Source organism: Sceloporus occidentalis, unplaced genomic scaffold, assembly GCF_023333645.1.
Source record: "Sceloporus occidentalis isolate IW3139 unplaced genomic scaffold, rSceOcc1.0.p SCAF_7, whole genome shotgun sequence".
In the NCBI taxonomy this organism is placed as follows: Eukaryota; Metazoa; Chordata; class Lepidosauria; order Squamata; family Phrynosomatidae; genus Sceloporus; species Sceloporus occidentalis.
Genome location: NW_028316987.1, coordinates 23,579,432 through 23,602,685, shown reverse-complemented (window position 1 = coordinate 23,602,685; position 23,254 = coordinate 23,579,432). Strand labels below are relative to the sequence as shown.

Sequence of the window (23,254 nt, the reverse complement as noted above, 5' to 3'; positions counted from 1 at the left end):
CATCTATATATACACACATATATAGAACACGTGATCACTTCGAAGCCCAACCGCAGAGCAGCCCCTCCCTCCCTCCCTCCCACAGCGTGACGTAAGCCACGACGCCACGCCCACCCCTCACCTCCGGCCACGCCCACCCGTTCTGTCACCTTCCTCGCTTCCTTCCTTCTTCACTCAGAGAGAGAGAGAGAGAGAGAGAGAGAGAGACCGCCCACGTGACTGAGACATCCGGGTCGCGCCTGTGGGCGGGGCGGGACCCTTACCCAACCCTCTGACGTCGCCAGGAGTGGGCGGGGCGAAGCCTGCGTGGGCCAATGACGCCGAGGGAGGGCGCGCTCGCCAGGCAACGGGGCGTCGTCGTCGTCGTCGTCGGGTGGGCGCGCTCTTGAGGTGCGACGGTTAACACCTCCTCCTCCTCCTCCTCTTCTTCCTCCTCTTCCTCTTCCTGTCAGGAGCGTCCTCTGAGAGCCGGCCGTCCAGGTTGCGGCGGCGGAGGCGGAGGCGGCAGCGGCGGGTCTCCCTCCGAGCTGGCGGCGCCGCCCTCCCCTCCACCGCCAGGGGGACCTGGTTGGCGGGAAAGTGGCGGCGGAGGAAGCAGCACCAGCAGCAGCAGCAGCAGCCTTCGGAGCCTGTCCGCGGAAGAAGAAGAAGAAGAGGCGGCTGCGGGAGAGACGGATGCCCTTCTCAGCCCCTCCTTCGGATCCCAGCCGGGGATGGAGACTTGAACTCAGATCCGTCCGTATCGACTCTGCGCGAGAGCTTCAGGTACCTCTTTGGAAGCTGCATCCACACTGGGGGAAATAACCCGGTTTGGAACCGCTTTAACTCCTTGTCTGGCTCTTGGCTGTGGAATTCTGGGAGTCGGAGGTTGTAAAGCGCTGAGCTCCCTGTGTTCTCTTCTCCATCCAGCCTTTATTTAGCCTGAGCCCAAAACAGTGACGTCTGCACGGCTGTCCTTTGCTTCCCCCTTTAGAGCCTTTGCTGCTGCATGCCCCTAAGTTTTACCATTATGGGGCATCCATCATTTGGGCCCCAAAACCTGCCATCGACTTAAACACGAGGTGGACTTATAGTACTTTAAATGCATTTGTATGGTTTCAGTGCTAACAGAAGGAAGCTCGGCGGAGGAAAAGTCCCAGCTCTGGACAGAGAGGGCTTCCCATGTTGTCTGAGGATAACGGACAGTCCAAGACGTTTGACGACTTCTCTCTCGACTATCGCGGCTTATTTGAGCCAACGGGAAACAGTTTGAACCCGTAAGCCCAGGTGCTAAATGCAACCTCGCACAAGGGGTAGTCTCCACTGCACTTGACGTAACCCCGAAACAAGTCCTGCGCCCCAAAATTCACAACGCGTATGACATGCGTAACGGCACCCGTCCAGTGCTGGACACTCTCCTTTGGGGCGAGGCGCTTGAGAAACGGGGTTAACTTCACGTATCCGTTGGCCCCATACAGACAGGCCAAAATAAAGCTGCTTCGGGTCACTTTGGAGACAGGCTGTTTAAATGATGCATGGGTCCTAGGAGTCCGGAAGCCACGCTGAAGCCGTGATCCAGCCCTAAGGACTGGAGCGCAGCTTTGGCACAGCTTCCAGGCTCTTAGGACACATGCATGCATCAATTAAACAGCATACTTCCAAAGTTACCAGAAGTAGCTTTATTTTGGCAGTCTGTACGGGGCCACAGAGTACACTGGATGTCTAGACAATCCCGGTCTTTGTCCTGACTCATTTGTGGGCCTGAATCAGCTTCGGTTGTCCTGATGAATGGTGGGCCTGTTACAGACAGGCCAAAATAAAGCTGCTTCGAGTCACTTTGGAGGAATGGTATTTCAATGATGCATGTGTCCTAAGAGTGCAAAAGCTGCACCAAAGCTGCACTCCAGTCCTTAGAACTGGAGTGTGCCTTTGGTGCGGCTTTTGGACTCTTAGGATGCATGCATCATTGAAATAGCATACCTCCAAAGTGACTCGAAGCAGCTTTATTTTGGCCTGTCTGTAAGAGGCCAGAGAGACAGAGCACTCTTACTCTGGCCTGTTACAGACTGCCAAAATAAAGCTGTTTCGGGTCTCTTTGGAGGTATGCTGTTTAAATGATGCATGGGTCCTAAGAGTCCAGAAGCTGCACCAAAGCTGCACTCCGGTGCTTAGGAATAGAGTGTGGCTTTGGACTCTTAGGATCCATGCATCATTTAAATAGCATACCTCCAAAGAGACCCGAAGCAGCTTTATCTTGGCAGTCTGTAACAGGCCTCTGTCACTTAGCAGCTTTTGACCCCTCTTCCTAGATCAGCTCAGGGGAGTTTTGGCACCTGGCGGCCTTTTTAATGTTGGCTTCACTCATGCCTACAAGGCCGGTCCCAGGGAATGACATTGGGAACTCTGTGCTAGCCCCCAGCAATCTTGTTGTGGAGCGTTGCTATTTGATATTGATACGAAGCTGCTGGGTTACTACAGGATTTGAAGGAAGGTGCTTATTAGCTCTTTTCCCCCCCATTCAAGAGAGGCAGCGCACAACCTTTATTGGTGCCTTAAATCAGTGCGCTGAAGCTGAAGCCTGACCAAATGGATCAGCGGTTGCTACATCTGGAAATTAGGAGCGTTATCGGCTCTGGTTGAGATTGCATCTCCCCTGAAGTAACAAATGTACAGTTTAAAGGTGCTCCTGGATGGGATGCTGCCATTGAAGCTCCAGGCAGCATCTACAACCAGCTCTTAAGTTAGCTATGCTCACTCTTACATCAGGTGATCTGGGTATTGTGATCCTATATGTACGTCCTCAAAAATTGCTGAATTGAATGTGGTCTATCATGGGCTGCCCTTAAGTCTGATTTGAAAGGTGAAGTCGGTGAAAAATGCAGCAGTTAGGTTAATTCCTACATTGCCTTGTCACAATCTGTGCCAAAGCTGCGCAACAGTCCTTAGGACTGGAGCATGGCTACCTCCGAAGTGACCCAAAGCAGCTTTTTTTCGGGCCCTTTGTATCTCATTATTAGTCTGCTACCGGACCTTTGTTAAAGGTCTTGGTAGTAGTACATGAAGACTTACAGTCCCTAAAAGTATACTGTCTCAAAGAAGGTTTCCTAGGCTGTTGTAGTTTCCAAAGCCGTTCTGTGGCTTCCAGAATCCCATAAGGCAGTAACACAGAGATAGGCCTTATTTTGAGGTGGTGCTTACCTTAGCATGTGCTAGTTGTGTATTTGTGTTTGTTTTGAAAACAGCATTTTCACTGGCACTACTCAGTTGTGACCTGTTTATAACTCTTATACATTGTTTTATATTTTATGGGACTCTTTAATGGTGTGGTTTTTTTACTAATCCTTTGGAATTTATGCAAAGGAGAAGCAGCATCAAAATATCTTTAATAAACTATGGCCTGTTACAGACTGCCAAAATAAAGCTGCTTTGGGTCTCTTTGGAGGTATGCTATTTAAATGACGCATGGGTCCTAAGAGTCCGGAGGTCGCGCCAAAGCCACACTCCATTCCTAAGCACTGGAGTGCAGCTTTGGTGCAGCTTCCGGATTCTTAGGGTGCATGCATCATTTAAACAGCATACCTCCAAAGAGACCCGAAGCAGCTTTATTCTGGCAGTCTGTAACAGGCCTATGTGTTATGGTTCATGGGGAAGCTCCTGGAGGGTGGAATCAACTTGGAATTTAAACCAGGGTATCTGACTCTTCATAAGATGTTGTAGGAATCTTACTGAAGAGTGAGATATCTCAAAAACAAGCCAGAGGCATCATGTTCAGGGGGGACGGGGACAATGTGGAATTAGTTTGATTTTCCATGTTCCTTGGGATGTAGGTAGGAATAAAAGACAGTATGGTTGTCTTATAGGGACCAGGACTAGATTTAGCAATACCTGCCTTAAAGGACCCAACATCTTAGTAAAGAATATGGGTCATTTTAGAAGGGTAGAAAGAAACAAATAGCTATTTGCACAAGAACCTTTTGATGAAATATGTTGCAGTCAGGCAAGACAAGGCGAAACAAAAAAAGCTCACTCACTATGGTATGAAGCAGATGGGCCAAAAGCACTGGCTTCAGGCCATGTTGGGGGCATGGCATTTAGATGATGCACACTCCAAATGTGGCTGGAAGCCATGCCAACACCACACCATCATAGGAGAACTGGACCAAGAAGGAGCGAATATAATTCTGGCAGCCCGTGACAGATTGGGACCGGGCACAGGTGGTCACCATGATCCCAGCATGAATGGTGCCAGAGTGGCATGAGGCCACTCCATTTGGGCCATCTATTTTGCCCCTATAGCTGTATCTACCATTGTATAGATAGGACATTCAGATCTTAGGAACCAGAGCAAGTACAAAGTACCATACTCTGTGAATTAAGCAGAGTACAGTGGCTAACACAAAACATAACGCACAGTCTCTTTCAGCTGTGAAGTGTGTTACACAGCAGAAGTATGGGTTGAAGGGATGGAATGAGCCCTTAATATAAATGACTTTGGTTGGATCACCCTTTCGGATTAACCAGGTGCAGCTGAATTGAAGGCAGCACAACCAAAATATTAAGGAAAATGAGCCATTGAAGGAAAGACAACACAGGAAAGTAGGCTTTCATGACATTGAAAGATATGATCCATTTCAGAGGTGTCAACGCCCCAAAGTAAGCCAGCAGGTTAAGTTGTCCCTCATGCCTCTTAATTGTACACAGTACGACCTCCATATCTGAAATCAGCAACTGCTGTTTCACTTACTTACATCTGGAACAAAACATCTCTCTAGGCATCTGAAGGTCCTCCAGCATGACTCTGTGGTCAGTTTCCATTAGAAATATTGGGTTTGCCAATATCTGTTATTTTCACTATCCGTGGTAAGCCTGGGAACATATCCCCTGTGGATATGGGGGTCATACTGTAGCCCTCTTAGTAAGATGCATGACATCTGGCAAACTTTATAGGACATTGTTGCAGTTAACTTCAATTCCTCTGAATTTTAACTACCAATCCCCATATTGTTTATTATATCCTGTTCAAACTGAAAGTTATTGAACATGCAAAGGAATCCAATACTTCTTTAAGGCCTCTATAAGCACTTGTGTGCAGGCTGAATAATTGTTGTCCTGAATAACTGTTTAGCTGGCCATTCCTTCTCTTCTTCTTGTGTATCTCCATTTCCCATTTTTGGACGGAGATCATTATGCAGGGTCATTTTTGAGAATGAAATGGCTACTCTATTTATTATTATTATTATTATTATTAGTAGTAGTAGTAGTAGTAGCATCCTGTTCTTTTCCCAGAGATCATTATGCAGGGTCATTTTTGAGAATGAAATGGCTACTCTATTTATTATTATTATTATTAGTAGTAGTATAGTAGTAGTAGTATCCTGTTCTTTTCCCAGAACTGGGACTCACAATGGCTCATAATATTAAAAGAAGGATGCAATTAAAAACATAGAGTGGTACATTAAATTGGAATTAAATTATTACAATATTTAAAAAGATGCCTTGTTAAAACAATAAAATACAATTTAAAAAGATAAAACTGTTTATAACACTTTAACACAGTGGTTCCCAACCTTTCTAATGCCGCAACCCTTTAATACAGTTCCTCATGTTGTGGCGACCCCCAACCATACAATTATTTTCATTGCTACATGCAAATACGTGTTTTCCGATGGTCTTAGGCGACTCCTGTGAAAGGGTCGTTCGACCCCCAAAGGGGTCCCGACCAACAGGTTGGGAACCACTGCTTTAACACAATACAATACCCCAAGCTGGTCCTTTAAAAACATTCTGTTTTAAAAGCTGGTTTGTCCATTTTCAGCTGTTTCCTTGCTAGATCTTCTGTAAGTTTCTAGGAATGCATGGCTGTAGATGAGAAGGCCTGAGAAATCCAGAAGAAAAAAGCTGAAAAACTGGATTATGAATTATTTCATTTTGTGATTACTGTATATACTCAACTGAAAGTTGGGAAGTTATAGTCTTAACAATTTAGTCGGAAAACCTGGGTTGACGTATCCATGGGTCAGCGCTGGTTGCCACAGGAGTTGAGTTAATGGCAGGCTATTAAGACAAGGCAACAGTTTCAGAGACTGATAGTGATACCTGAACCATAATAATCAGCTATGGAAGTGGCTGAAAAGACATATTAATTGTTTTGTAATACCTTTGTTTACTTAATGTTTTTCTTTTTTCCCCAATCTGAACCACCTTATCCAAATGCTTAAGCTAATCATGGTGTTCCAGTAGCCATTTTGTCTGCATGTGTTATTTCCTTTACTTACAACCAGATGTTAATCTTTTCTGAAGAAAAGGCCTTACTTATGGTACCAAAGCCTTCACTTGTATGTGATCAGTATTTCAATAAATCCTGCGATAAGCCTATGATCAATCTTGTGTTAATTACAGTTATGTAAAATAGAATTATAACTTCTGCAAAATGAGTTCCAAAAAGAAAAGGAGAGCTTCTTGCATGGCATTGTTCAAACCGAAAGTTATTGAACATACCAAAGGAATCCAATAATTGTTTAGCTGCAAGAGAATTTGGTCTCAGTGAAGCATTTGAAACTGGGGGGAAAGGCTACAAGGAATGCTGAAGTCAAAGAAATTGCTGCATTGCAAACCTGTGTCTTTTGATGCAATGGAAAAGGATCTAAATGACTAATAATAAAATGCAAACAAAATGGCTACATTTGGATAAGTGCATTTGGATAAGCGTGATTCAGATGGCAAAAGAAGAAAAAATCATCGACCAAAGATATGGCACAGTTTAAAGCATTGGCTGGTTGATGTATGCAGTTTGTGAACTGATACGAATTGTGTCTTCATCAATGAACAAAGATGTCACAGAAGCTGTGTAAAGGGTTGGATAAAAAGGTCATTTCATTCTATAAATTTATCATAAAGCAGAGACAAAAAAAGGACTTCAGTGTGGTTAACATTGGTGATATGGAAGAAACCCCCAATGACTTTTGATATGCCTTGTAATTGAACAGTAGCAAGTGTTGGTGAGAAGACCATACTTCTGTAAGTGACCTGTCATGAAGGACCCATTTCATAGTCATCCTGTCTTGTCTGTTAGATGTGTCCAGTGATAATATTCAAAAGGAAAACTATGGCCTGTTACAGACTGCCAAAATAAAGCTGCTTCGGGTCTCTTTGGATGTATGCTGTTTAAATGATGCATGCATCCTAAGAATCCAGAAGCTGCACCAAAGCTGCATTCCAGTGCTTAGGAATGGAGTGTGGCTTTGGCGTGACCTCTGGACTCTTAGGACCCATGCATCATTTAAACAGCATACCTCCAAAGAGCCCTGAAGCAGCTTTATTTTGGCAGTCTGTAACAGGCCTATGTGAAAGAACTTAAAAATTCTAGCATGTGTATCTGTTCATGTTCATCCTAAAGGCTGGATGGATTAGAAGAGAACGTAATTGTGCCTGTGTGATGTGTAGGGTAAGTGAGAAGGCATGGGGCTAAGAACATGCCTGTTACTATTGGTGTGTGATATATTCCATGCACATGTAACAAAGGATATATATAAAGGACAAAGCAAAGAAAATGCTGACTACTTCAGCAGCGATTCAGGTGCCCTAACTTTGATGCTGCATTGATTGGTTAGTTGTCTTACCAAGCCTTTCAAGGAGCGACTGCAATATGTGGCAACAATGGATGTATTCTGGTCAGGCAAAGTTATCAAAAGGAGGGAACGTGAGGAAACCAGACATTGATTTGGTAAAGGACGCTTGGGATTCAGTTCCACAAAGTCATTCCTGAAATGCAGCAGTAGCTATCAGTTCCACAGAAGATGATGTAATCTACAAAGACAAAGATGAATCAACATTGGATAATGAGTCAATAGATTGCAATAGCACAGGCAGTGTTTATATCAGTGATGTCACTGAAGAACAGTTCCACCGTTTATTCGGATAGTCTACTGATGAGGAGTTGGGCTTTGAAGGTTTTGAATAAGACATTTGTGTATGTTTGTCAGCTTTTCCAGGATCTGGGCTAAAATCAGGCAAAATTATGAAATTAAATTTAAGGGCTGGAATCACAGCTAATGTAGTCACCATTTCCTTTGCTTCATCTTTTACATCCTTTGTTACATGCGCAAGGAACATCCCACACCAACAGTGATGGGCATTCCCTTAATCCCACACCTAGTTATAATAAAATATTTGGAGAGAGTGTGCTTATGTTGCTACTTTGTTCTTCCCCCACATGATTTCTAAACACATACTTAAAAAGGTCTTTCAACTGTAGTTTATTGAATGTAGTCTGGGTTAAGCACATCCCATGTGCCACATTTTTATGAGAGCAATACATGTGCTCTGTACAGGCTTTTATCTGTGTGTAAGTGGGCCGGGATGTGGGTTCATATGCAGGTCCTGCTGCTGAATGTCCTGCTGAAACTCATATCCTTGCACACTGAGCAATATTGCTTGATAAGACTAGTTTTCAATCATGGATGCTCTATAATGGGATGAACCAAACATTCAACTGAAACAAGATCTATGTGTTCATTATATAAAAGTCTAAGAAGCTACCAGGTGTGTGATAACATTGGGGGAAGGCTTACATTCACACCTATGTTCCCACCACCAGTACAGATCTGCACTCATGCAGGGAGATTGCCTGCCTAAAACCAATCTCTAACTCCTTTGGACAGTAGCTTCTGACCTTTTGCCTCTTAACTTCTTTAGATTCCTGGTAAACTGGTATGTGTTTAGCAATGGCAAGTCAAGAAATAAACTGTTAAGTGAAAGGGTAGAGAAGGTTGCCTAATCCAGAAGATAACCTTTTGGTTTCTAGAGATTTGTGAACATGATAAAATTGAAGGAAGTGCTGATAAAGAAACATTGGCAAATGAGTACAGTAGTTACCTAACGTTTCATAAAGCAAAGTTAGTATTGAACAATTCTTGGCTCCCAGTTTTTCCCTCTTCTTAATTTTTTTCCTGAAAACAGATCCCCCCCAAATAGATGCTAGAGGAGAATGAGTTCAGTTTAACCTTAATAATGATAGACTCCTCTGGTTTTAATTTTATTATTTTGTAAATGTTTCTGAATGTACTATACTTTTAAATTGTAATACAGTGGAGTCTTGTCTTGCGCAGGGATCCGTCCCCCCGCCCCCCCCCCCCCGCATAAGGGAAATATCTTGTAAACTCAAGCCCCATTCAATAGAATGAGGCTTGTGTTTGTGGCGGCATGGTGCACATGCATCAGAGGCGCACACATCATTCAATGTATTCGAGCATATCTTCCGCGTAAAGTGGAAATCGCGTATGGCGTGGGCGCGCTGTACACCCAAGTGTGAGTTTATGTTTCTAATGAAACAAAGTGACTTTAGATCTAAAAATAAGTATAACATAGTTTACAATTTGCCCCACAATTTCTGTTCTGTACACACAGAAGACAGTTGCTGCTCTCCCCCTGCCCTGTGTTATCAGTTCAAAAGATTGAGAATATATATTTATTTATTTGTAGCATGTTAGGGATTGAGGTCCTTTGGATTTCTGTTACAAACAAAATGAATATACTAATTTCTTTCCTTAATTTTATGTCACCTTTCAGGGTATAAATCTTAGACTGCTTATTAGTAATATTAAAACATAATAAACTGTTAATTAATTCAACAGATTGCTTCCCACAAGGCAGATAGTGATGGCTGGTGCTATGGATGGAAAGAGAGTCCATTTCTGGAACAGGAGGAGGTGCCTGTTCTTACTCTCATCTTGTTCCCCTTCTGGAATCCTTCCCACATGACAGTTGATGGTAGATGGCCTTCTACTGTCCATTGTCCACCATGCCCTGTGGTTGGCATGGAATGGCTGTCATGAGACAGACTCCAAATATTTTTCATCTCCCTCCCTCTCTCCTCCTCTCCACTTTGTCTTGCAAGACAGTTGATAGTAGTTAGCCAGAATGGCTAGATGATAATAGGAAATCGGAAATATACTGGAAGCAGGGCTCCTTCTTTCCATGGCTACAATATTTCCAGTTATCTGTAATTACTGTATGTTTTACAATTCATGCTAAACCATTTAGAAATTAGAAAAAATAACAAGGAACCTGCCTTTCCCGTTGTTACTGACTCATTTACTTGCCTCAGAGGAAGGAAGAGATAGTTGTCAGAAGGTAGGGTGGAGTCTATGGTGAGCTTAACAAAAGGTTTTGTACAATTTCCAATACAGTTCACCCTTTGTTTACGTGGGGGATCCATTCCAGACTCCCTGCGTAAAACAAATAACGCGTATGCTCGAGCCCCATTTAAATGAGGCTCATGCGTGTGGCGGCGCGGCAGCACGCGCGCACCATGGGCGCACGCCCAATTCATCCCTATCGGACGCACCACCCCTTCTTCCCCGTGCGGCTTTCAGCATATACTGAAAGCCACTTAAAGCACGCTTGCGTATGAGAAAATAAAAAGAAAACACCTCTTCCTTCCCTCCCTCCTTCTCCCACTCTGGACTTCTCCTGACCACCTAACACCACTTCTCTGGTGCTAGAGGAGATGCTTTTAACATCCCAGATGTTGAGAAGGGAAGGGAAGTGCGGGAAAGTGAGATGTTCCTTGTGATTAGAGATCCAGGGAGAGGAGGAAGAGAGAAGCCTTATTTATTTATTTATTTATTTAGTGCTGTAGATTTGCAATCCCATGGAGGAGGGACTTACCTCGTTTTTACACGAGGTACCCTACCTCAGTAGCTCTTTCAGGGATCACTGCTGAGGCCGGGAGAGTCGGGTGGTGCTTCTCTCAATAGCAGTACCATATTAACCTATATATACGTCAAACCAGGATTTTAGGGTCAATTTTTTAGCATAAATTTCTCTACTTATAGTCGAGTATATACATTAGACAAATGTGTGTGACCCAACCTCTGGGTTACTTACAATTTTCATTTGATGTTAGAGGGAAAGGGACAATTTGCTGAGGGTACCCAAATATTTTGAATGCAACTATGCTGAATTGGGATAGGAGAGGGGATCATTTTATCAAGATTGGTCTTGGGTGTTATCTGTGGGTTTTTCTCCCAGAAATCCAAACCTCCCAGTGAGAGCAAGTGAATTAACAGCAGTTGGGGTTTTAGAATAATTTGTATCCCAGAATTCTCAAATTTTGAGAGAGAAGGAGGATTAATGGCAAAAATGGCTTGCAGGAACTGGGCTAATTGTGTCTCCCCTAGCACTTCAGTTGCTCTCAACTCTACAACCATTATCCATATAAGTCTAGATCTCTCCTCTTTTTAAAATAAGAGTAAACCAGGTACAAGAACTGAGTACACTGCAACATTATGTTCAACTTTTCCTCACCCCCATTCCAAGCTTGCCGTATTAACGGTAGGTTGTTGTAAGCTCCTTTATCTAAGGTGTAGACTGAAATATAAGAATAACAGAAATAGGATGTATTTGTGTTCATGATACTGTCTTCCAAACATTTCAGCCAACGTTTCTTTTTAGACCTTTAAGAGACTGATTTACAGCAGAGGCACTTGACTGTTCCTCATGGAAAGCGGGTAGAAAAGTATCTGTTGTCTAATCACAATTGTGCTATCTTGGCTTTTTCCATTGTTTCATTTTGTTGACTTACTGCCATCCTGGAATGGGAATAGGGGAGAATATAGAAAAAAAATTAGGGTTTCTTATGAAAAAAAGAAAATGTCTACATGTTTATGTTTGTGGAGAAAATGATTAACCTATACATTCCTGTAGCTGTATTCAAAGTTAAAAGTCATCTGCCAAAATAGAAAAGATGGAAGATGTTCTTTAAAATAGTGATTCTCACAGTCTGGTCCTCCATGTGTTTGGTGTTTCAGCTCCCAGAATTCCTGAGTATTTCCCACACTGACTAAGACTTTTGAGAGCTGAAGTCCAAAACCTTCAGAAGATTAGAATTTCATATACTGTATGACCCGATCTACAGCAATGAGCTTCCCATTCCATATGTAGCATTTGTTAGTGCAATGGTCTGAACAAGCTTATGTTACAAAGAGTGTGCCATTTTCAGTACAATAGCCATCAAGGGCAGTGCCTACTGAGATGTCAGTGATAGGATGGACAGCAATTGTAGAATGCTTTGCATCTCAGGTCATTTGATAATGCAAGAAGCCTCTCTTCCTATTGGTGCCCAGGAAGTCCTTTCAAATGGGAAAATGCCTTGAAGTGATGCTCAGAAGTTACAGGCAAAGGTCAGGACAGACAAATGGTGGTAGTATGCACAGTCGGCCCTTGATATCCATGGGGGATCCGGTCTGGACCCCCCTGCAGATACCAACATCCACAGATGCTCAAGCCTGCATTGTCCCCAATGGTGGCATGTTTATGCGGCCACACCAGCATTGGGATGATGAAATTTAATGGCACAGCCACATGCACACACCACCATTGGGGACAATGCGGGCTTGCTATCTGCAGATGCTTGGATCCATGGATGGCAAGTCCATGGATATCGAGGGTCGACTGTATAAACAGACGGGCCAGACAGGATCATTCCTCCTCTTAGGTCTTTTGACACACCTTCTTCATTGGTACATCTGGAAATAATGTTTCGTTGAACAGAAAAGGCACGTCATCAAAGCATTCCTTAAACAACCTCTTTATGTATTTTCTGTATTCTGGGAGAAAAAGTAAACAATGCAATTTCCCAGCAGAGAAGGGGGCCGGTCATCCTGATATTGGGTTACTCCGCCTGCGAAGGCTCCTGTAGGCAGGACAAAGAAAATTAAATAACAAAAGGCCAGGGGCCTGGCCGCACCACGTGGGCGGAGTGACCCCTAGGAATCTTCAGTCTGCTTCCTGCCTTGCTCCAAGTAGGACGCTTCCAAAAGTTTTCTTCCGAAGTTTTTTTCCAGAACTAGCTCCCCCAGACTTGCCTGGCTTGATCCCTTCTTTTTCCCCCCTTTTTCTCAACCTCTTAAAAAAAAACAAAAAAAAACCCTCTCTTCTTTTCCTTTCTGCTTTTCCTCCTCCTTTGTCCTTCCCCCCCTCCTCCATGGCGAGCGGGGAAGAGGCCAGAGCACAGGGCGAGCTAGCCTCCACCCAGTCCGGGCCTGCCCCGGCTTTGCCGGATGCCTGCCCAGGGACCGCGGCCATGGAAACCGGCCAAGGGGTGGAGGCGCGGCCGCACCGGACAGAGGCTGCCGCCTCTCAGCCCGCTGCTGGGGCCAGGGCCCCCCATCCGACCCGGTCAGGGTTGGCCCGGGGTGAGCCTACATCGCCGCCGGACGATCATGGGGACGAGGTAAGCCACCCTGCGCGGGTGCTCCGCTGGCCCCGCTCCCCCTCAGGACCGGCTCCAAAGGGTTCCCAAGCGGTCCCGCTAGGAGAGGGAGAGCCCGGGGGAACGCCAGGGTGGGGGAGCGGACCTTTCATGCCACCGTTTTGCCCCCCCTTCTTCAGTTGGCCGGGGCCCTTCTTCCAGGCCCCTTCCATCCCCTCGGGCCCGCCGCCGCCGGGCACGAGCGACCGGGAGGGTTTTTATGGGCCTCAATGGGGCTTCCCCTGGCTTGCGGCCCCCGGCCCTGGGTGTTTTCCCACCGGGGGGGCCGGTGCACCACCCCCAGACCGCGGCACCAGGCCGCGCTATGGCGTGGGTGCCGCTGCGGACCACCACCTCGGCCACATGGACCGCGATGGCGGCGGCCATCTTGGCCATGTGGGCCTCTATGGGGGCGGCCATCTTGACCCAGAGGTCAGACTAGTCGCCGACCATGCCCCACGTGACCCACTAGGGGCGTCGCGGGACCGCGCAGCGGCCACCGGGGGCAGCCGCGGCAATGCATTGGACCGGGATGGCAGAGGCCATCCCAGCGATCCCAAGAGGCGCCGGTCCTCTTCTTCACAGAGCAGGCGCTCAGACAGCCGCTCCTGCTCCAGTGACCCTCCCCCCCATGAACCCCCACTAGGCCGAGACCTAAGGAGAGATAGAGGGGACGTGGCCCCTAGGGACCGCTCCAACCCGCGATCCCTGCAGCGCCCTGCATCATCGGGATCTGGGCAAGGGGATTGCTCTGATTCAGGCTCCGAATCGGATCTTTCTTATCATCCTCCTGCTAAGAGAGCTAGATATACCAGACAGTTATCCAAGCGAAAGAGGGTCCCATCCCAATCCTCGGAGGACGGGGGGGGGCCCGCGGCCCCAGAGTCTGAGGTGTCCGAATCTGAGGAAGGTGAACTGTCCCAAGAAGAGGGTGATGAGTCCAGGGACGTCCCCATGTCCTCTCGCCTCCTCAAACCAGAGGACTACCCTCTCCTCATAAAGAAAACCACTAAGACCCTTGGCATTGCACTGCCATCTAATGAGGCCCCTAACATGGACTTAGACCTTCCCAGGGTGGGTGAGGAGCTCTTCCCTGTCACAACCTCCTCAGTCCAAGAGCTCGCTTGTCCTTACAATATTATGCAAATCATTAGAGACGAATGGAATAAACCAGCATCATCTAGGCCCAACCATAGCGCCATTCGAAAGCATTACATTCTTCAGCGGGGTGTGATGGATAGCCTCAAGGTCCCCCTAGTTGATGCTCCTGTGTCGGCCTTGGTTTCTTCCGCCGTGTTTACTAGGGATGGCGAGGATACCCTCAGGAATCCAGAGGATAGGAGGGCAGAGGGAGCGCTTAAAAAAGCCCACGAAGCTATCTCCACGGCCATTAGGGCGGCGACCACTGTCTCCTTGGTAATGCGCGCCTCCCTCCAGTGGTCCAAGGAGCTACTGGAGCTCCTCCCACACGCAGACACCAAGACCAGACAAACTGTTAACAAGATTTCTAAGGCCTTGGCCCTGGGGGCCGACGGCACTCTAGACACCATTCAACAATGTGCCAGGGCACAGGCGGCAGCTGTTGCGGTCAGACGGCAGTTCTGGCTAAAAAACTGGCAGGTAGACTCTAAGTCTAAACAAAATCTGGCTTTCTCCCCCTTTTTGGGAACCAAACTATTTGGGGAGTCCCTTGACCCAGTGTTAGTGGAGGGCAAGGATAAGAAGAAAGCCTTACCCTCAGCCAAAAAGAGAGACGATAAAAGGCAGTTCAGAAAATCTTCTTCCTTTCGATCTTCACGCCCCTTCTTCCCTTCCAACTCCTTTCAAGCCAGGGAGTCTAGGCCTCACAAGCCCCGCTGGGGGGACTCTAAGTCCAACAAACAGGGCCGGTCCGCCTTCCCCTCGAAGGGCGGTGGGGGTTCCAAGCAGCAAAGGAGCCAACAAGCATGACGGGGCCCCTCCAGTAGGAGGTCGCCTTCAGGGATTCGCAAAAGTTTGGGAGGGCTCCACAACAGACAGATGGGTTCTCGACACCGTCCGCAACGGATACAGGCTAGAATTTCATCATACGCCTCGAGACCTCTTCATCCCTTCTCCCAAGTCCAGCGATCCCGAAAAACACCGCCTCCTACTGGAAGCCATCGACCGCCTAGTCGCCGTCAACGCCATCGAGCCGGTTCCAAAAGACCAAAGGGGCGTGGGCTGTTATTCTACTTTCTTCCTAGTGCCCAAGAAGAATGGGTCCTGGAGGGCCATTCTGAACTTGAGACCGCTCAACCGATTCATACGCAAGAAAAAATTCAGGATGGAGACCCTCAAGACTATCCTGGACAGTCTTCAGCCCAACGACTTTCTGTCCTCTATAGACCTCCAGGATGCTTATCTCCATATTTTAATCCACCCCACCTCCCGTCGTTTTCTCCGGTTCAAATATGGCAGGCGCCATTTCCAATTCAGGTCACTTCCCTTTGGCCTCTCGTCCGCTCCCAGGGTTTTCAGCAAAGTCATGGTGGATCTGGTCGCTCATTGGAGGACCCAACGCATCCACGTTCACCCATACTTGGACGACCTCCTAATCAGGGCCCCCTCTATTCAACAGGCCATACAGGACACTGCCAGGGTCCTCAGATCATTGGAGGACCACGGTTTTCTGGTCAATCTGGACAAGAGCTCCATTCAGCCCAGTCAACAGATCATCCACCTGGGATCTCAGATAGACAGTCACTCGGGGACGGTCTCCCTCACTCCAGAGCGGACCTCGACCATTCACAAGACAGTCCTGAGGGCTCTCAGGTCACCCCGGGTCAGCCTTCAGCTACTCTCTCGCCTGCTGGGGCTGATGATAGCAGCTATCGAATGCCTACCTTGGGCGAGATTCCATGCCAGACCTCTTCAATGGATTCTTCTTCCTCACCAACAGGCCATCGCCCAAAGGAGTCACCGCAAGATACGGATACACGACCAGGTTCGACAGTCTCTCAGATGGTGGATATCCCAGGCAGTCTTCAGGGGCCGTCCCATCTGGGAGACGGAGAGGATCCAGATCACCACAGATGCCAGCCTCCGAGGCTGGGGAGCCTACTGCGGGTCACAACTGGCACAGGGACGATGGTCTCCGGAAGAAAGGTCCCACAGCATCAATTGGCTAGAACTTCGGGCGATACGACTAGCCCTCCAATCCTTCAAAAGACTTATTCGTCACAAGGCGGTCCTTATACGAACCGACAACATTACGGCCAAGGCACATGTCAACCGCCAGGGCGGAACAAGATCACGAACTCTGATGAAGGAGGCCCAGCTACTGTTGACATGGGCAGAGACCAACCTGCTGTCTCTACGCGCAGAACATCTACAAGGTCTTCTAAACTCCAAGGCCGACTGGCTAAGCCGAACAGATATCGATCAAGGAGAATGGAGCCTACACCCAGAGGTGTTCCAAACCATAGTGGAGGTCTTCGGCCCACCGGTAATGGACCTGTTCGCATCACCCGTCAACGCCAAGACTCCCAGATTCCTCTCGAGGTTCAAGACACAGGGGGCAGAGGACTTCGATGCACTGACGTGCCGATGGCCGGAGGGGCTCCTGTATGCCTTCCCCCCAGTAGCGCTATTGACCAAACTCCTGTCCAAAGTTCGAAGGACCGGAGCGGTGGTCATCCTGATAGCTCCAGCTTGGCCCAGGCGCCCGTGGTTTTCGGAGCTTCTCAGCCTGTCAACTCAAAACCTTCCTCTCCCAACCAGACCGGATCTGTTGTCGCAGGGTCAAGTCTACCATCCAGACCCGAACTGGCTTCAGCTTCACGCCTGGAAATTGAGAGGAACATGCTAACCAAATATGGCTATTCCTCCGAGGTGATCGAGTCGATCCTGGCATCTAGACGCCAATCGACCATCAAGATTTACGAATACACCTTCACAGCCTTCAAGAGATGGTGTAAAATCAAAAAGAAGGACTTCATTCGGGTCACGGTCTCCACACTCCTACAGTTCCTTCAGGATGGCATCAACCAAGGCCTCCGACCTAACACGGTAAAGAGACAGGTGGCGGCGATTACCTCCATCCTTCCACACGACCAAGCGGCTCGGATCTCCCATCATCCTCACGTCAAGAGGCTACTCAAGGGAGTCTCCAACAGATCCTCCCCGACTAGACACCGCTTCCCCTCATGGAACCTCCACACGGTCCTCAAAGCCCTGACGATTCAGCCCTTCGAACCGATGAGAGAGGCTTCCCTAAAGCTTCTCACCTTTAAGACTCTCTTTTTAACGGCAGTGACATCTGCCCGACGAGTCTCGGAGATCGGGGCACTGTCAGTGAGAAGCGAACTGTGCATCATCCGGCCCGACTCAGTTCTGTTCAGACCAGATCCAACCTTCATCCCCAAGGTGAACTCGATTTTCCATTCCTCTCAGGACATCGTCCTGCCTTCCTTTTGCCCCAGGCCAAAAAATGACCTTGAAAAGATTTGGCACACCTTGGACGTGCGCAGAGCCATTAAGTTCTATCTCAAGAGGACAGCAGTTTTTAGAAAAACCGAGTCTCTTTTTGTTTCCTTCCAACCGAGATCCAAGGGTAAGAAGGTTTCGTTGTCGACGCTCTCCAGGTGGATCAAACAATGTATCATCACAAGCTACAAGACCCTGGACCTACCTCCCCCTAAGGACATCACGGCCCATTCCACCAGAAGTGCTGCCACCTCAGCGGCCTTTTCCACTAATGCGCCCCTCGCCGAGATTTGCAGGGCGGCCACATGGAAGACTCCGTCTACGTTCGTTAGACACTACAAGCTAGACGTCTTTCAATCAGCAGAGGCAGCTTTTGGTCGCAGGGTCCTTCAACAGATAGTCCCGCAGTCACCCCAGGCGCCAGCAGGCCCTCCCTAGGGGGGTCAGCGCTTTTCTAAATCCCAATATCAGGATGACCGGCCCCCTTCTCTGCTGGGAAATGGAACGTTAGTCCTTACCTGAGATACGTCCCTTTCCAGCAGAGAAGGTCCGGTCATCCTCCCCACCCCTCTTCCTGCGGGCGCCTGGAAACCGATGACTGGGGGGTTGGTCAAAGACGTGGACTGTTGTTCTTTCTCTAGATCTCCTGAGCCAGCCCAGTCTGGTCGCCTTTTATGTCTGAGACCTCTGAGTGTTAACGAGGCTGGTCATTGACTGAAGATTCCTAGGGGTCACTCCGCCCACGTGGTGCGGCCAGGCTCCTGGCCTTTTGTTATTTAATTTTCTTTGTCCTGCCTACAGGAGCCTTCGCAGGCGGAGTAACCCAATATCAGGATGACCGGACCTTCTCTGCTGGAAAGGGACGTATCTCAGGTAAGGACTAACGTTCCATACTCTGTGTAAAAAGGCAATAACATTGGAAACTTTTTTAAAAAAACTATCAAACAGCTCTCACAGCATCCATCATTCCCTATATAGATCAGAGTATACTTCTCTGTTTGAGATAAGAAACAATGCCTAAAACAGGATGAGATGCAGATAACTGTGAAGCTGAAAAGCATCAACTGCTCTCTTTTCAGCATTAGAAGTTTCCCTTTTTGCCTAGGCATCTTAATAGCTTTGTTTTTAATTGGTTTCCCGGTAGAATAATTATATCTCTTTTTTGCATTGTAATAGTACAGTGGGGCCTTGGTATCTGCTGAGGTTTGTTTCCAGGAACCCCAACCCCCCCCCCCCCCCCATGGATACCCAAATCTATAGATGTTTAAGTCCCATGGAAAGTGTTTTAAAATAGTGTCAAGGTTTGTGTTTTGAATTTTTTTAAAAAAAATTGTAAGCTATGGATGGTTGAATTCATGTATGTAGAATCCGTGGATACAGAGGGGCATCTGACTTCATCTTTTTACAGTGCTGTATATATTACTTTAGGATCTGATGTAGATGAAAGACAGTTCATAAGTTTGGAATCAGGTTTACATGTTATACAGTGAACATCTAACTGTTTACGTTACTGATTCTTTAATACAATGTTGTTTTAAAATACAAGGCAGTCAGTACCGAACAAATTTGGCGAAGTATAAGCGACATACCATAGATTAGTTTTGGAGTAAAATGTATAGACCTGTATTTTTTACATGGAGAATAATGTGTAAATGAACAGTGGAATTTGATAATAACAGATGACTCTTCCTTCTTTTGAGGGCCATTTCATATGATAATTTTTGTGTATTATCATATGTATATGTTAATGTATAATTTAAAATATGATGCAAATAAGATTTAAAATGTAATGGTAAAGATAGTCCCTTGACATGAATTTCTAGTCGTAACCGGCTGTAGGGGGTGGTAATAATCTCTGTTACTAAGCCCAAGAGCCAGCGTTGTCCAAAGACAAATCCGGTGGTCATATGGCCAGTATGACTACATCAAAAGCTGTTACCTTCCCATCGAAGTGGTATCTGTTTATCTACTTGCATTTGCATGCTTTTCAACTGCTAGGTTGGCAGAAGTTGGAACTAGTGACAGGAGCTCACCCCATTATGCAGCACTCGGGCCTTGAACTGCCAACGTCCGATCGTCAGAATTGTCATCTTAACCACTGAACTGCCGCATCCACAATGAGTAAATAAGATTTACTCATTGTGAAAAAAGTGATGGCTTAACACAGGGGTAGGCAACCTGCGGCCCGCGGGCCGGATGCGGCCCAGCGAGGCCTTGGGACCGGCCCCAGCCTGGTCCTGCCGCCGATTGCCGCCAGGGCCTTTGGCCTCTCGCACGCAGGGGCAAGGGGGGCAATTGTCTATAGACACCTCAGAAACATGCATTTATATTAACATTTTTTAAAAAATCAGCAAATTTTTTTGCATGTCCTCCACTTTTTAAAAAAAGTGTCCACCATTTGCAAATGTTGTCCTACATTTGTCCTGGTTTATTTATTTATTTAAATTTTTTAAAAATTTATTTATTTATTTATTTATTTATTGGCTTTGGCCCCCCAGTTGTCTGAGGGACAGCAACCCGGCCCCTGGCTCAAAAAGATTGGCTACCCCTGGCTTAACACATTGATATATGGATTGTTTCCCAATTCATGTACTTGTGGCACGATACAAATAATATCAGAAAAACAAGGTCATTATCACAGTTTAGAAAAACACTTTATTTAAAGTGTGCTGTAAGGTTTTCCTCTTTCCTGGCAGTGCAGAGTTTATTTTTCCAAAAGGTTCGGATGTAGAGGAAGTCAAAATAACTTCAGATGATTCAATGGAATATCATTGGTACTGAGAGTTATTTATTTTACCTTGCCAATTTAGGGATCACTTTAAACACAAGATGGTTTAGGAAACTGAAGCATTTATTTCACTGGTTGCTAGGCATACATTTCTGTAGCATGATTTTTACTGTTCTTTCTGTAAAGCCTTGTTTTACTGGAGCTATCTCTTAGTGGCAAAGCTTAAATGAAAGCAGAAATTAGAAAAGATTGTTTCCTCCTAGACTCTTGGACCTATAGGATTTATTGAAATCAAGTTAGACATGTCCTACAGACAATAATCCTTCATGGTATTTTCCCTTGAAGATGAAAATTATGTCAAGTAGCATTGAGAACCAATTTTTGTGGAGGTAAACTCTGTGTTAGGGTTGCCATAAGTGGGAAACATCTAGAGGGCACACACCAACAAAAACATAGGGGGCAAAGGGTTATAACCTTCACTTAACCCCATGTCCTGTATCTCCACATGGCTTTCTCGAAAAGAGGAATACTTCTTCCAATAAGATTGAGTCACTAGAATATGTCTATTTCAGTTTGCATTGCCTTAGCATCATTTTTTAAATATAGAAACTCAATAATTTAAGTTGCATTTTAAATTTTAAGCACTAGGTTCATCACATACTCATTCATCCCTTTTTCTCTCTTTCCATAGATAAAGAACAGAAACGTTGAAATGGGATTACATCCATGTCATTGAATCAAATACAAAAAATAGTGTATCCTGGAGTCAAAGTGCCATGAGAAAATTTGCATATTGCAAGGTGGTCCTTGCCACCTCACTGGTTTGGGTCCTTTTGGATATGTTTTTGTTACTTTACTTCAGTGAATGCAACAAATGTGATGAGAAAAAAGAACGAGGCCTTCCACCTGGGGATGGTAAGTACATACTTTTTGGCATGCAGACTTAAACTTCATTTAATTGTGCAGGAGGGGGGGGGTGGGCTGGTTTGACTCTAGACCAAGTCAAGATGATTTAAAGGTCACTGAATAGATAAGTTGGGGGGAGTGTTGTGGTGTTGTTGTTTGCAGGATTGCTGAAATCCAGGTGCCTATCAACCACTGTGTTCTTGTATGTGGGGAAGAAGTCACAATGGGAAGAAAACAGTTTCCTCCCTTCCTTCCAGTAGCACTGGCTGTGTGACAGGCATTCTGAAGCTAAAGTGCTTTACCAGAGCTTGCCTTGACATATCAGGCTACAGCAACATTTATTTTTTGGTGTTTATTTATTTCCACTCTGTCCACAAGGATCATAATATTGTACAAAGAGTCTAGTAATCTCAAATCCCAATTTCCAGGAGAACTGTAATTATCACCTACAGTCAGTATTGGTTGCCCAGTAGGGACAATTTCTCTTCAACACAAGTTCACCATGCTGTATTAGACAAAGGAACCACTCTAGGGGAAAATTGAAAATCTGTAACCTTGCCCCTGCCCCAAATTGTGTTATGAAAATTGGCAGCTTGCACTTAATTTTAATTGCTACCGTTCCCTCTGGAAGCTTAAACAATTCAGTCAGGCCTCCAAGTAATGTCATAATGTATTCTAGATATGACTCTTTAACAATCATTAAACCAGCTGGCATGCAACTTTTTGATTACATATACAAATGCAGTGAAGACTTGCTGTTCCTAATGTCCAGCATTCTCTTTATGTGAAACAAGTTGACTTTCACATAAGCATGTGGATTTTCTACAAAATATTGAATTTGATTTTTTTCCCACTGCCCCACATAGGTCATGATCTAATTTAGCATGTTTGCTCGGATTACAGTTACTAAGCATAACTATTTAATTTCCCAGCAGCCCAAAAGTATTTGAACTGAAACAGGAAAAATTAAGCAAACTTACTAGAATAATAGAATTCTAGAATTGGAAAGGACCCAAGGGCCATTGACCATAGTATCCTTCTGAGTCACCTCTCTGGGATGGGGCTTCAAGTACTACTGTTCTGCAGTGGCTCCATTCTTTCTTGGAAGGGCTCGCTTAGAGAGTAGTCATAGGAGATTGTGCTTGACTCCTTGGGCACTGTCCTGTGGTGTTCCTTAGGATTCAGTCTTGTCTTTAATTCTCTTTAGCATCTACATGAAATCACTGGGATGGGGCTTCAAGTACTACTGTTCTGCAGTGGCTCCATTCTTTCTTGGAAGGGCTCGCTTAGAGAGTGGTCATAGAAGATTGTGCTTGACTCCTTGGGCACTGTCCTGTGGTGTTCCTTAGGATTCAGTCTTGTCTTTAATTCTCTTTAGCATCTACATGAAATCACTGGGATGGGGCTTCAAGTACTACTGTTCTGCAGTGGCTCCATTCTTTCTTGGAAGGGCTCGCTTAGAGAGTGGTCATAGGAGATTGTGCTTGACTCCTTGGGCACTGTCCTGTGGTGTTCCTGAGGATTCAGTCTTGTCTTTAATTCTCTTTAGCATCTACATGAAATCACTGGGAGTGGTTGTCTGGAGTTTTGGAGTCAGGTGTCAGTAGTATGCTGATGATACCCAGCTCTCTCATTCCTTTCTACCTAATTCCATGGAAGCTGTTCCTGTGCTGAACTAGTGTCTGGCAGTAATGGTATGGATGAGACGAAACAAACTGAAGCTTAATCCAGACAAAAGAAAGGTGCTCTTGGTCAGCTGAAAGATAGATCCAGGAATAGGGAAGTGTCCTTGGTTAGATGGGGTTTACACTCCCCCTGAAAACTCATGTTTGTAGTTTGAGAAATCGAATCTGGCCTCTTTGAATTACTGTAATGTGCTGTACTTGGGGGTGCCTTTGAAACATGCTCAGAAACTTCAGTTTGCCCAAAGATCTGCAGCCAGG

General features: G+C 46.1%; 2 protein-coding genes across 2 annotated transcripts in view; both read left to right on the top strand.

Annotated features, from left to right (window-relative positions):
* The first annotated feature begins 339 nt into the window (after positions 1–339).
* Positions 340–23,254, top strand: part of GALNT1 (polypeptide N-acetylgalactosaminyltransferase 1) — a 63,493-nt gene continuing 40,578 nt past the window's right edge. Inside the window, exons 1-2 of the mRNA XM_089532364.1 lie at positions 340–765; positions 21,097–21,320. Coding sequence (XP_089388490.1) covers positions 21,182–21,320 — 139 coding nt within the window. The 5' untranslated portion in view covers positions 340–765; positions 21,097–21,181. The remainder of the gene's footprint in view (positions 766–21,096; positions 21,321–23,254) is intronic.
* Positions 14,118–18,373, top strand: LOC149309401 (uncharacterized). Its single transcript, XM_089532363.1, has one exon. The coding sequence runs from the start codon at positions 15,251–15,253 to the stop codon at positions 18,113–18,115; it is 2,865 nt and encodes a 954-aa protein (XP_089388489.1). The 5' UTR covers positions 14,118–15,250; the 3' UTR covers positions 18,116–18,373.